Source organism: Equus caballus, chromosome 21 (assembly GCF_041296265.1).
Source record: "Equus caballus isolate H_3958 breed thoroughbred chromosome 21, TB-T2T, whole genome shotgun sequence".
In the NCBI taxonomy this organism is placed as follows: domain Eukaryota; kingdom Metazoa; phylum Chordata; class Mammalia; order Perissodactyla; family Equidae; genus Equus; species Equus caballus.
Window position 1 is genome coordinate 10,630,749 of NC_091704.1, and position 14,922 is coordinate 10,645,670.

Below are 14,922 nucleotides of genomic sequence, written 5' to 3' on the forward strand. Positions count from 1 at the left end.
ACCCTCCCATGAAACAGGTAGGATTGAACCTCGACTGGATGGTAAAATCAGGTTGCCCTAATGTCACAGAGCAGTCAATACTGCAACTCAGATCTACCTGACTCCACTGACATATGTCACTGTCGAAAGCACAAACAGGAAATTACTTTCAAACTTCTGTGCTCTAGAAAACAAATGAAGTGTCACATATTCCAGAAGTGTTGGCACAAAGTCTGAACAGGTTTTTGCTCACTGCAAACCTAGCTGGCCAGGAGAAAGGGGAAAGGATTCTTTGAAGCCATCCTGTGATGAAGGAGAGAACAGTATCTGGATTGTCCCCAAGTGCCTTCTTCTATAAGAGCCACACAAAATATTCATCTATTCATATATTCATGGAATCTCAGTCAGGAGCTGAGCCAGATAATGACATCCCTTTAGCATGAAAGTTCAGTATGGCAGACTTTTGGACATCCCTGACTGGGAATCCTGCCCTTCACAAAGACAGTAAGTGCTGACCCATGCTTTCTAGGCTGCTTACACTGATGCCCATTGGTCAGGATGCCGTGGCCCCGCTTACACGTTGGTCAAGCAGTCACTAGGGCACAGTAGCCAAACGATGATAGTTTGAAATGAACAGAGCAGGTTGCATAGCACTGTAAGAGCTTGCTCTTCTGCACATAAAAACCCCACAAATTCTGTGATGATACTGAATGGCAGCAAACACAAGTGAAGTATTCTTGATCAATCTCCACATTCAGTGGAAAATACTTCTAGACTGAAAGGGAAGAATTAGCCCAAGGAAGTCAAATCAAACAGAAAAGGCACTTTGAAGACAAAGAAGTGGTTGCACTAAAGGTTTCCACACCACCAGTCTTTCATTAACACGCGTCATGGGAATCTCTTAGGCAGTAAAATCCTTTGCTCAGCAAGTCATCATTGTTTTTTTTTTGGAAAAACAAGATGTTATGCTTTTCCATGTTCTAAATAAAGAAGCAGAAATGCTTTGATATGTAGTAGTTTGTCTGACATTAAATAAATTATATTTTGTAGTGGTCTTAAAAAAAGGACAGAAGCCTAAAATATATCTAAGATCAACTTGTAAATGCACAAAAAAAAGCAGAAGCCAAATCGGATTCCCACAGATGAATTAGAAAAAAGCATAATTTTCTCCAAGTAAGAAATCAAGAAATGAAGTGGGCTCTAAGAAAAGAGGAACTGAGTACGTTTAGTCACAAATTAAGAAGTTAGGGCTCGAGGGCTGTCACTTGTCACATCCCGCTGACTATAAGCGAAGTGTTCGTATACTATTGTAGGTTCCTATTCTATCCTTGAAGATCTTCTGGATCACTGGCAGGAAGTACACGATGTCCTCACTGACTGGAAATGCTTCCCTCAGAATAAAACCCCAAATGCTGCAATTAGAGCCATGTGTCCCTGTCGGCTCCTCAGTGATTTGGAAGGACCCTGTTCCTCACCATTCTCTGTATAGTTCTTCACATACAAGTATCAGCACATGCTGATTAAATCAAAATAAAGAAAAGCGATCTAACTTTTCCTCGTTGGGCCAATTCATGAACTCTGTGTGTTCTTCTCATTTCAGTTGCTTACCTCTTAGACAGTTTAGAGAAGAAGCATCATCCACATCAGCAATAAGCCAACAAAGGGCTCTTCTTCTGACATGTACAACTTACTAAAAGCAGTGTTCCTAGCTTCAAAGTCCAGCGGAGTCCTCAGTGTCCATCACCAAAGTCATGACAAGGATCTGAAATCTACCATTATCCCTCTAGGAAAGCCCAGGTACTTCAGATCCTGAAGGGACACCACTCTTCTAGCTTTTGGGAAGACAGCTGTAACACAAAGCGCTAAATCAACATAAGGGTCAAGGTTATACCTTGTTCTTTCTACCAACCCATCGCTGCCATACGTGATCCTAAGACAACGTTCCTTCAAGACCATTTCTCCAATAGCTTTTTCCTGCTCAAGAACTTCCACTGAAACTCATTAGCAATTCTACAACCTAGCCAGCAGTTTTCTATCCTCATGAACCACTTATCCTTCCTTTCCTTCCCTCCTCCTCATCACACATGTCACTCCCTGAAACAGCCAGTTCGGACCTATCTTCTCTACCACCTGTCTTGTCTCATGTTATTCTCTGGAACGTTTTCCCCTTCTTCTCAAATGCACACATGCTCTCTTCAAGACTCGAGCCATGTCCTACCTTCCCAAGTCTGCATTCATTTTCATACCTAAATGCTCACTCGTTTCCTCCCATCTTCATTTTGGAATGCTGTTTGCAGTGTAAGCCAACTGATTTTGAATGAAGACAAAAAAGATGATCCAATGAATCCATTTAACATTAATTTTTGCAGAAGACATGAGGTTTACACCTTGGTTTTCTTTTTTTCTTTTCCTTTTGCCTACAGATGTCCAACTCTTCCAAAACCATGTAGAAAACAACAGTTGCACTCCTGGGCATTTACACTAAAAAAATGAAAACATAGATTCACGCAAAAGCTGTACATGAGTGTTCAGAGCAGCTTTATTTGTAATAGTCAAAAACTAGAAACAACCCACATGCCCTTCAATGGGTGAATGGTTCAATAAAATGTGGTAGAGCCATACAAAGGACAAGCACAACACAGTGATCTAAACCAGGAAATAGACACGGATAAAGCATTAGTCATTCAACTACTTAGTAGAATTTCAGTTTGGACTGAAATTCCCTAGATGTGTGTAGAGTTCTATGATGTTTTCTCATGCATAAAAATCCTTGTAACCATGAGAACAATCAGGACACAGAACTGTTCTATTACCCCAGAGAAATTCCCTCAGGCAACCCCTTTAGAGCCACACCCCCTCCACCCCCAGTTGTGACCGTGGAAAAATGGATCTCTTCTCAATTTCTATAATGTTGCCATTTTGAGAATGCTGTGTACCTCGAATCAATCACACAGCCTTTGCAGATTGGCTTTTTTCACTCAGTACAATGCCTTAAGCTCCATCCAAATCATTGCCTATGTCAACAGTTTGTTCCTTTTTCTTATGACATTTTATAACTAGATATAATCTGTACGTTGATAGCTCTGTGGCCACATTACATAGTACACTGCCAGGAGAAGTCAAAAAAAGCAACACTGCCTGTTGAAACCATAAAAGTTTCTGTTTCTGGGTCTCCCAGATGTAGCCTATGAAGACTAAAGGTTTAAGGGCACTTTCTAACACTTGGTATTGTGAAATGTGCTCACAACACATTCATATACAGAATCACCCAACGGTGGCAATTGTTCAGCTGTTCCTTGAGAAACAGCAATTAACCAGAAACAAAGCTGTAGTGACCTTAGCTACAAGACTTCTAACTTTATGACTTCGTGGAAAATTTCAGATACAGTTCACAGTTAGATAGAGAATGGAGTCTCTTTTGGTTCTGAAACAAGGAGCTAGGTCCGGAGCAGAATATCTGCCCTACAAGCCAACGGCAGCTAGACAGACAGTTTGCAAAGAGAAAATGACATAAATGCATAGGAAAGTATGAGAAAGCCCCCAAAAGTGTGGGATGGTGCTGCCCTGGATCCTAATGACTTTCCAGTTGTCATTTAGCTCCTTGCAGGACCAACTATCTTGTTCCAGATACTGAGCTCCATAAGACAAATGTGTCTTTCCAACAAAGTCTGCTATTTGCTTAAAAAGTATACAACAGAACATTCTGAAGTCTCAAACTAAGAACCTTGTCATTTAATTATATGATTCCACCTAGTACATCCTCCCACTTTATGTATATGGCTTTTTTGATAAACATTTTCTTGTGTGTACATGTTTAATATTCACCCTAAATATCTACCAGCACGAACAATGTCTAACTTAATTTTCAGACCCTGCCGTACTCGTTCCCATGCTATGGGCCAGGGAGCCAGGGAAGGACAGGAGTTCTGGCAAAGAATCATCAAAGCCCACGTACCTACATGAAGACGAAATCAAGAATATGATTCACAATAGATGTTTCCAAGATGACAAAGATGCTGTGGCTGAGAATATTCTTAACAAATTTACTGAAGAAGATTAACAAAAAGTAGAATAGTTTCCTGTCATTAGTATTTATTGAATATTAAACATCTAATTCCCATTGAGGGAAAGCACACACCTTCTACCTCTCTAGGCTCTCTAGAGAGCTTTTCTTTTTCAAAGGGCTGTCCTTATGTCATCCAGAACAACAACAGTAAGGAGAACATGCTTGAGTTGGAGTGCAAAGATTTAACTCAACGTTGGGAGAGATGGAGCAGGAATCACTGGAAAAGTGCCTAAAATGAGGGCAAAACAGCAACCTTCAAATGTCAGGTCCTTAACTATCATTCAGGAGCCAAGGGGAAACAATCCAAGGGCATGGCCCTTTTTGCATCTTTATAATGGCAAGTGGGAACATCCTCCCAGGAACTGTGGGCAAAAGGGCCAGAGACATCCTAGGGCACAAACACATCATGTTACACCACCTAGCCACATGCTTTGCCAGGATTCTATAAGCTTTCTAATTAATCTTGCATCCTTACCAAAAATTCCATATTGTCTTCAAACATGCCCTACACATTTATTGACCTCTTGTGTGCTGGATGCTAGATAACTGCAGTCAAAAAGAATGATGTCTATTAGTTTAAAACCATGACAACTTGCTTCCAAAAAACACTACAGTAGCAAGAACAGATTCTGCTTCCAGCACAGTCCCCGACATTGAGCAGGCCCCCGACATCTGGGGCACAAATCAGACCACTTCTGCTCACGCGGAATAATAACCTCACCCGGCATGTCTGAAACCTACTCTCCAGACCTATACAGGTACCAACCCATTCTCAAAACCCATCAACACCAATGTCATGAGAGCCTCCTCCACACACACACAGAGGCAGCATTTATCCTTGTTAGGTTTGCTGCCTCAGGTATCGAGACAGAAGCGCCGGCACTTTGGCAGGAATCCAGGACTCATTCTTCATTGTACAGAAGGTCCACTTAAAAGCTTTGCTTCATTTCCAGGAAGCTTTATTTTTCAAGTCAAAATTCTATTCAAAGTACATTATACTTTATTAAAGATGACTTTAAGGAAAAATATATAGTTGTCAACATAAAAATCTTATTTTTTCTTTTTCAGATATCGGGGACATTCATATAATAATAATAATTGTAATTATTTCACAGTAGTTCTCAAACATAAAAAAAGCTGCCCTATTTAAGAATTTAATTTTAGGGACTTCCAACATTTTGAAAGCATTACTGCGACTTTTAAAATACACACTGCATCTTGCTAGACAACTTAGCATAAGCTTTCTGTATGATCATCTCCTGGGCACTTTCTCACTTGCTATCTGCTAGGTTCTACGCTTGACACATCCCTGCATCATCTCATTGGTTTAACAACTTTTGCAGCACTGAACACAACAGGAGGTCGTTACACTATAAAAATTCGTGTAGATTATTAATATAGATATTAGCGCTAAAATGACAGCAACGCTTAACACAGTTTACTGTTATTGAGGTTGTGTTGCTGTGTTAACTCAGAATCTGATCAGCACTGTCCCAAGGCACAGAGAACACCATCTGTGGCCCGTTCAGCAGAGAAAGCCATTAAGCGACCTTCCCTTCTACAGGGAGCAGATGAACATCACCTTATCTACTCAGAAGTTTAATGCCAATCACTACACGCCAGTTGGGACAGCATAAAAAGGCGCAGAACAAAATGATTCTATGAAACACTCTTGCTTCCCTCTGAAATTGCTTTACGATTGTAGATCAAATTCTTCCCCAAAGAATCCTGCTCTGCATGTCATAAAAAGTAAGGTGCCTATGTCCTGCTTTGAACTCTTAAAAATACATGCTGTCCTGCATTTTCTTTGATGCTTGCAAATTTCAGACTCAACAGACAGGCAATCCCAGTAAGAAAGGGAAGAAGAACAAGAACTCAGGAGGCTTTTCCACAGTCCCCAAACCCAGTGCACTCCCACAGCAAACCGGTAGGTCCATGTTGTTCCAGAAAAGGGAGATGGGGAGAGACAGGAGGTGTCCACACCAGGCGAGACAAAACCAGGTGAGTCCAGAGGAGGCAGGTAGAGAACCAGGCGGACTACCAGGAGCCAAGGGTGGCCTCCCCCCTCCCTCCGGACCAGGACGAGGCCTGCTGTCCCTCCCCATCCCTCCGGTTGTCCCTCTCCAGCATCCCTGAGAGCGGGGAGTGGAGACACACGCGGTGTGCACAGCAGGCAGCCTCTCTGAGCCTGAGACAGCTGCCTGGACTGTCTTCCATCGCTGGGGAGCGGGGACGGAGGGGACGGAGGGACCGAGGAGCCCTGTGCAGCCCGCGAGCCCCCCGCCCCTGCCCTCGAGGACAGCGCCCCGCAGGCCTCAGCGGACACGGCGGGCCTGGGCCGCGCCGCCGCCCGGAAGGCTGTCCGGGACCCATGCCCGGGCTCAGGGCGCGTCTCCCCTCGGAGCGGCCCTCCCGCCCGCTGCGGCCTTGCCCGCCGTCCTCCGAGGGCCTCCTCGTCTCCGCGGAGCCCCGTCAAAGCGCTCCCGCCCGGGCTCCCCGCGGAAGAGACGCCCGGACGCCGGGGCCTCGCGGGCCAGGGCGGCACAGACCGTCCTCCGCCGGCGGAGCGCCCGACGCGGCGCGCGTTGGACCAGCCGCCCCCGCCCAGGAGGGACGAGGCCTGGCCGGGACAGCCCCGCGGGGCACTGGGCTCAGGGGGACCGCTTTGGAGGGGATGGCCGCGCCCTCTCTACCGCTTGCCTCAGGCGCATCGCTGTGCAACAGGCAGGAACTTCCCGCCACATTCGCCTACTCCACGCTGAGGCGGCATTGCCCCGCCTGGCCCGGAAGTCTGCGGCCTCCCCATTGGCTCAGGAAGAGCAGGAGCTGGGGGGCAAGCGGGTGGGCGAGTGAGTGAGGAGGCAGAGCCAGGGGAGGGCGGGGCGAGCTGGAGGGGAGGGGCGATTGGAAGGGCGGGGCGAGTGGGGAGCCTGGGGAGAGTGGAGGCGTTGGCAGCAGGGAGTTGGGGCGCCAGAGGAGCTGGGGCAGCCACGTGCCACTGCACTGCACGTGGGCAGGCAGGGCGAGCTGGGAGGCGTGGCAAACGGGATCAACCAGCAGGAGGTGGAGACTGTACTGGTCAACTACCAGCCAAGGAAAATCAGGAGCCATGCTCCTCCCACCCGCTGCCTAATGGGAAAGGAGTCTCTTTACATGAAAAGTAAGAGGCCAGTCTCCCTGCCTCCTGCCCTTTGGGAAATGTAGTCCACAGCCTCTAAGTCCTACCTTCTGATCTGATGCTTCAGCTCTCAGTGCCATAAAAGCCAAAGAAACATGGCGAAATTCACATTGAGGTTGAATGTTACTCCACAAAATTGAGTTTCAGCACCAAAGGTAACATTAATATTTTCTTCATTTTTTTTTTTTTTGAGGAAGATTAGCCCTGAGCTAACCTCTGCCACCAAACTTCCTCTTCTTGCTGAGGAAGAATGGCCCTGAGCTAACATCTGTGCCCAACTTCCTCTACTTTATGTGTGGGACGCCTGCCACAGAATGGCTTGACAAGCAGTGTGTAGGTCTGCACCCGAGATTGAAACTGGCAAACCCTGGACAGCAGAAGGAGAACATGTGAGCTTCACTGCCAGCCCCACTGGGCTGGCCCCAATGTTTTCTATATTATTCCTACAGAAACCAAAAACCACTTGTTTGGGGAGATTTTCCAGGTTTTGCTTGTAAATCAAGATGAGGCAGTAGGGATCACATCAAGATGGCAGCATAGGCAGACTCTGAACTCACCTCCTCCCACAAACAGAACTGGGTTACAACTGTTCTTGGAAAAATTACCCTGGAGAGAAAACTGGAAACTGGATGAAAAGAACCCCCACAATAAGGGACAGTCCTGAGGCGGAAGAGGCAGAAATTCCTTCTGGAGAGAAAAAGCCACCTTCACAAACCACGGACCTTCACAGCCAGTAGGGCAGGAGCCACCCTAAGGTACACAGCCCTCCCTGGAGAAGTGGGGACCTGAGCAGGGGCCTGTTACTGCCATAAGCATGCTTCAGACTCAGCACAACTGAGATGAGTGCCCTACTATTTGGCTTGGCTGCCTATTAACTGCAATGGGGCAATACCCCCAGAAAAGCTATCAGATGAAAGCAGGAAAACACCGGGTCTTAAAGGGCCCAGGCACAAATTCAGCCATATCAGAGAGAAACCTAAAATCACCAAAAAGAAAGCTGCACAGTCCTTTGGTGAAAAGAGACTCACCTGGTAGGCTCTGGGTGTGTCTCTGTGAGAGGTGAGACGTCTCCAGAGACAGACATTGGTGGTGGCCATTGTTGTGACCTAGTACAGGCATGCTGACAGGTGCTGGCAGACAGCATTGAAGTTCTTCCCCTGCCCAACAGCCCGGGGGTTGGCCAAACCAACTAGAGCACAGAAATAATCCAGATCAGCCAGGGCAGGCAGCCTGCCCTAGGGAACTGCCCTACACAAGAGCAAGCCCTCAGGCTACTTGTCAGCCTGCATAGACTGGGTGCTTTGATCCTCTGCAGGTAGGAGAATGTGTCCACCTCTATGGGGCAGGGACTGTGTGAGGAACAGGTGAACTGTGGGGGGTACTGTTGGAGAGGTGGGGACCTCTGCAGTGGGGTGACAGGTACATCCCAGGGAGTCAGGAAGTGTGCACGAAACAGGGCTTTGTGATGGGGGGCACAGAGGAGCTAACGCCAGAGACCTCGTGACCCAACCCTCTCTGATGACAGACAGGGAGACGGAGACCTCAGGCAGGAAGGAAAATCTCAGAAAGTGATGTGCTTCCTGACTCAGAGGGGCTCAACTTCTCTCTCCACATCAGCAGGGCTAGAGGGAGGGACTGAGTCCAGCTCAGACACAACCTCCTGCAGCTCAGGGCCTCAACAGCCCAGGGAACATGGACGGTGACTTACGCAGAGCCTGCATCACTCATCACTGTGTTGGGCCTGATGCCTCGGCTACCACAGGAGGCTGGAGTCACTGCTGAGAGGACCTTTGCCAAATGCAGACAGCTCAGGGCTCAGGGCAGGACTCTCTCCTCCCCACCCTCAGGAGCCTGAACCCCCGGACCCACCTCCGGGCTCACTCACCTCCACATAATCCTCCATCGTAGCATCCAGCAGCTCAAGGGAACTGAAGAATGTCACCAGGGAGGGGATGACACCCTGTGCCGCCATCGGGATGGGCATGGTGATGAGCTCCCGCTCTCAGGTACCCCCATGAACCCTCCTCTGAAACCCCTCACCTGAGCCTCCTGCCCACCCCACACTCCCATACACAGCAGCCTAGGATCCTCGGGACACCCCAACACCCACAATCCCCTCCTGCCCTCCCCTCCAGGAGCACCAAACCCCACCAGTCACGTCCCAGGGCTGGCTGTCGGCCAACGCCAGGGGGTGTGGCCCCTGTCCCTCCCCACCCCAAATCTGTCCTGCTGCCAGCCCTTCCAGGCCTCCCCCTGCTCACTGCCAATGCAGGCACTTCAGGCTCTGTGGCTATAGGAGATGCCCTGGAGGAGGAAGGCCCCTCTCCTGAGGGAGGCCTCCAGCTGGGAGGAGGCGCCCCCTCTCCTCTGACTCCTACACCCCTCCCCCACAGTCACCCTCACCTGCTGCCGCTGCCTCTCCTGGGCTCCCTGGCGGGCCCTCTCTGCAGTCTCTAACACGGAGGTCACCTCCTGTCGGGGCCGAGGACAGGGTCAGTGCGCCCATACTCCCCTGCACATGTCCCCCAAGGCCCCTGAACTCAGACCCTGGCCATCAGGCTCCAGTCCCCTGCTGCCTCTGCTGCTTCCTCCTCCAGGGTGCTCTGATTCTAGACGAGTCCTGGCTCCAGGACTCACTCCTGTGTGACCTTGGGCCTGCCCAGCCCTCCCTGAGCCTCTTTGCTCATCTGAAAAGTGTGAGGAGAATGTCACCTGCTTCCAGGAGTCTCCTGAGGACTCAGAGTCATCTGCGTATCATCACTGCTCTCCCCTCACATCTCAAGGAGCCAGCACAGATCTCCTCACATTCCTGTCCTCCCTTGGATGGTAGCACCCCGCTGGGAGGCCTGCACCTCTGATCATTTCCCTCCACTTCCCAGAGGAGGAGACTGAGGCCCCCAGAGGGGCAGTGACTTGCTCAAGGACCCACTGAGGAGAGGCTGCTCCCCGTCCCAGTCAGAGGCCCTGTCCCTGCTTGCTTCACCGCAACCCTGGCTCCAAATCTGACCAAGGCCCCGACCTCTGGACTCCCAGGGTGTGTCCAGACCCCAGCTGAACAGACAGGGAGGGGGAGGGCAGGGTGTCTTGGGGGGCCTGGCCGAGTGGCTCTGGCATGCCCCACTCTCACAGGGCTCTCTGACCCCAGCCTGGGCCGAGCCTTGCCATGCGCCTCACCTCCTAGGATCCCCTCACGTGGTTCCCATCCCCTCACCCCTCTTGTCCTTCCAGATCTCCAGCCTCCAGTTTACCATCAGGAGCAGCTTCCTGCTCACGTGCTGCTCTCTCCTGCACCACTTCTTAAAGTTTCAAGAACTATTACTGAGGCATGGGGAAAAAAAGAAAGAAAAACTGTGGGGTGCTTGAGGGGCAAATCCCTTTTGTTTGAAAACCCAGCAGATCCAAACTGCCTGGGGCCTGGATGAGGGATTTCACTGGGGTGCTCTGAGCCCTAATGTACCCTTGGGACTCAGGAGGGGGCCTCTCCTCTTGTGCCCTGGGGCCTCCATTCCCATATGTCCCAAACAGATCTCTTTGGAACAGTGTCAGTTTCAGCTGGATAGAGACTTCCGTTTCTGCAAAGGAAACACTTGAAACTCTCCACCTGGGCTCAAGGCAGGATCTGGTCTGCAAGAAAATGAATCCTTGTGGAAAAACTGATGGCCTAAGGGCCCTGAGAGACTCAGAGACCCAGCACGCAGCTCAGTCCCTGTTCCCCGCGTTCGCTGTCTCCCAGGTGGTCTCAGCTGACCTTGGGGGACATGCCGGCTGAATGCAGGCTGCCTGGTCCACCTCACGCTCATGATGCTTGGCTGGAGAGCAGCCTACCCACCTGGAAACTTGTCTCCAGGTCTCTGAGATGGTTAATGGCAGGGCTCTGCAGAGCGGAAAGGATGGTGTGGAGGGAAGAGAAGTTTCCTAAGCCTCGGCACTCCTGGGGAAGGGAAGAGATTGAGCTGTGAGGGGGAGCTGGAGCTCTGCTGCCCCTGGCTTCTGTCCCCTCATGGACTTCTGTCCTGGGGCAGACAGATGCCCAGGGAACCCAGGGAGGGCACACCTGACACCCAACGAGTAACACTGCCAGGCACAAGGATTTGTAGTTTAACACAGTGAGCTTGTCCCCACTGGGACCTCAAGTCAAGGTCAGGGAGAGTCGAGGGACAGTACAGGGACTCAGACCAGAGACTTCAATCCTGAGAACTGAGAAACAAGAGGCAATCCCCACAACTCCAGAGAGGTCCTCCCTGGGCATTCCACAACTTACCTCAGCTTCCTGGATCCTCCACAACCGTGGCCCCTCCTGCGGTGTCATGCTTGTGTCCCTGAGGCAGGTGGCAATCACATGGTTGGCCACGGTGTTGGTATGTGTCATATTCTCTGGGATGAGGATGCCAGGTACTCGCAGTCCCTGTTGTCTCTCTGGGAACAGATGGGCCCAAGGCAGTGGGTGGGCACCAACTTCTTCAACAGCTCCTGTGGAAGATTTGGAGTATCACCTGGTCCTGTCACACCCCAGCTCAGTGTCCACAGTCTCACATAGTCCCAGTCAGGGTGGGAGCACAGCTGGAACTCAGGAAGCAGAGGATGTGGTCTGAGGCTTGTGGGAGTCCCTGGGTTTTGTCTGTATCCACAGAAGCCTCCTGGGACAAGATGACACAGGACACGGTACTGTGGAGAAAGGAGGGGGCATTTTCCCCCAGCCCTGTCTCACGTCCTCCAAGCTCCAGGATGCAGCCCACACCTACCCACCTCTAGGGCCATCTTCCCCTCATTCTAGTCACCCTTGGGTCCCACTCCCCATTCCCATGCACATTCGCCCGAGGCACCGCCAACCATTGGCTTTGATTGTCTCCACTGTGGTCAAAACATGTCAGGTGCCTAATAAGTGCTGAAGATGACAAGGCCACCTGGGAAGATGGGTGATTGCCTCATGGACCTGGCAGCACTTCACTGAGCACCCATCCTCCACCAAAGGGCCAGACTCTGCCCAGCTTCCACTCTCTTCCACCTCATTCATCGGCACAGCCACAAAGTGCAGCACTTGCACTGAGTGTCTGTGTTTATTGTCTCCTGTTCTCTAGTGGGCAGGGAAGGCTTGGGGGGAAAGAAAGCTTCCCAGGTCACAGTGTTGGTAAGGGAGGGAGCAGGGATATGGACCCAGACCATTGGATTCTGGAGCAGGGAATGGCAGGTGTGGGGTGGCTCATGGCACCGGGAAGGCAGGGGCCACCTGCCCTATGAGCTCTGCTGCTCACTGCAGCCATCCTCATCAGCTGCTCTGCCACCAGCTGGGGAGAGAAGTCCAAGAGGTTCGGTTTCTCCTCTCGCAGCTGGTCCTCGGTGGTCACGGCCCAGGGGCAGGTGGGCTCTGGGGCTGGATCCTGCGGGCTCCTGACTGCTGCAGATGGAACTGGAAGTCTCAGTAGAGCCCAGCGTCCAGTGGTCTCCAGTGCAGGAGCTGACACTGGGGCTGACTTTAATGGTGGCCCTTCCTCCAGCCTTGCAGTGGCCGACACAGGGGATGCTGGCTCCAGCTCTACCACAGGTGATGGGACTGGAGGTGGAGCTGGCTCTAGCCCGGGGGCTGGAGCTGGCTCTGGCTCTGGCTCTGGAAGTGGCAGGAGCTTTGGAGGTGGCTCTGGAGCAGGGTAAAGAGAAATTTTCACCCACACACCTGACAGTTTCTGTAACTCTCCAAAGACAGGAAAGACTACACTGCCTTTAAGAGAACTCCAGCCCATAAACCCCAGCACAGGCAGTTTCCCCATACTGCAGTCCCCTCACCTTTCTGCTCAGTCTCAGTGACCATGAGATGCTCCAGGTGGCCCGGCAGAAGGCAGGCTTGGCCCTCTGGGTCTGAGCCACCAGAGCTGACATGAACAGTGGCCAGCTTCACCGTCAAACAGGGAAACTGCAGGGGCTCACTGAAATCCTGTCCTTGGTCCAGCCAGCTTCCCAGCATCAAATAGATAGTACTAGGGGGAGGCAGATGGGCCACAGGGTGAGAGGCCTGGCCTTTGCTTCCACACTGCCCTCCCAAGGCACTCTCATTTGGACTGGGGCCCTTGTGCCTTACCATGCCTTCCAGGGGAAAGCCCCATCCCAGCCTTGAACCCTGCCTGGCTTTCCTGGCAGTGGCAGGCCTGCTCCTGCAGCAGGTTTAACACAGAGTCTGTGGCAACCTCTTGTTCCCACTGATACTCTTCTCCCAAAGGCCCAACGTCCACCTCAGCTCTCCATGCACGTGGGCTAATGGAACGAAGACTCAGGCAGATTTGTGAGCAGCTTGCTCATGCACCACCTGCTCTGGAGCTGACGGTGGTTGTCACAAGGGGTGGATGTGGAGACAGGGAGGCCAAAGGAGCTGGGACTCTGGTGGCGATGGGTCTCTAGGGGACAACTCAGCCTAGACTCCCTTCTGGTTCTCAGGGGGCCTGGGACCCATACAAAGCTCTCTTATACTCCTGTCCTCTTTGAGAAGAAGCTACCAGAACTTAACCCTCCATGGGAATCGAAAGATAATTGAGATGCAGTGTTCTTCCAGGCCTGGCAAAGCCACGGCCTGCATATTCTCCTCCTACCCTCTCCTCTAGAGACAGGAAACCCTCCTTCTGGACCCAAAGACCACTAACTTTTGTAGGTGGTCCTGTGGTCCATCCCACTCACAAAGGGGGAAGATGCCTCCAGATGTCCAAGAGGGTATGAAGGCGTCACACAGGATGTATGGTGGATGGGACCTGTGAATGATGTCAAGAGTGACTGACTGTCTCTCTGACTAGAATTGAGGCCCAGACAGGGTGTCTGCTTCATTCACTGAGTTACGCTTAGTGTCTCCAGAAGTCTAGTGTGGAGTAGGTGTTTAATACACGTTGTTGAGTGAACTCCAACTGGAACCATCCCAGATATCTGAGTGGGTCCTGGGGCCCCTTTGCTGCCTCAGAAATCCCTCATTGGCTATGTGAAGGGCGAGGACCAGGACCAGCTGGATGGAATCTCAAACTCCTTGACAGTGTGCTCTCCAGGTGCTTTATCAAACTCAGAAAGGCCACAAGTCAGTGATGAAAGAGGAAGAGTAAGTTTTATGGGAGACAGAGAAATAATCACCATGAACAACCACTGCCTGTCCCACAGCTCTCTCTGTAAAGCCAGGCACCAGGAACCGCTTGCCATGGCTGGTTTCATTCATCCCTGGGAGAACCCTATGATGTTCATTGTCTCCCACCCCACTTTTCACAAGACCAAACTGAGGCTCAGAGAGATGTGCTGACATCCCCAAAACTTACAGCTGGCAATGGGCAGAGTCACCACAGTGCTGAGGATGAGGCGGGCACTCGCTTAGTAAACAGCTGGTCCAGGACCTGGTGGAATGTGCTGAAGGCCGAGTAGTTGCACACGAAGGTGGTGATGTTGCAGATGATTCTACCCAGGAAGGCTGGGACCATGGACTCTGACAGCTTCTCTATCACTCCTACCTGGAGAGCATGCATCCTGCAGGCCTCATTTGGATAAAAAATGGACTCATCTTCAGGCTGGCTGGGACCAGGAGGGACATAGTGTCAGTGGCACCATCTCAGGGTCCTGGATTAGGAGACCCCTCTGTGCCCAGTCACCTCAGACCAACCCTGGTCATTCTTGGTGGCCTGGTGCATCTACCCTCTGTCCAGGGACATGGAGTAACTGAAGCCATCTGCCATCTCCTTGG

General features: G+C 51.0%; 1 protein-coding gene across 6 annotated transcripts in view; it reads right to left on the reverse strand.

Annotated features, from left to right (window-relative positions):
- The window catches only part of LOC138919875 (ral guanine nucleotide dissociation stimulator-like), a 136,441-nt gene that overhangs the window by 25,814 nt on the left and 95,705 nt on the right, over window positions 1-14,922 (reverse strand). For 4 of the 6 annotated variants that reach the window (XM_070246466.1, XM_070246465.1, XM_070246468.1 and 1 more), the window contains exon 1: window positions 8,252-9,094. Coding sequence is in view for 1 of the 6 variants with exons in the window: in XM_070246463.1 (XP_070102564.1) it covers window positions 14,522-14,753 (232 nt within the window). In the remaining 5 variants the exon portion in view is untranslated. The other 2 variants (XM_070246463.1, XM_070246469.1) reach the window with 2 other exon arrangements.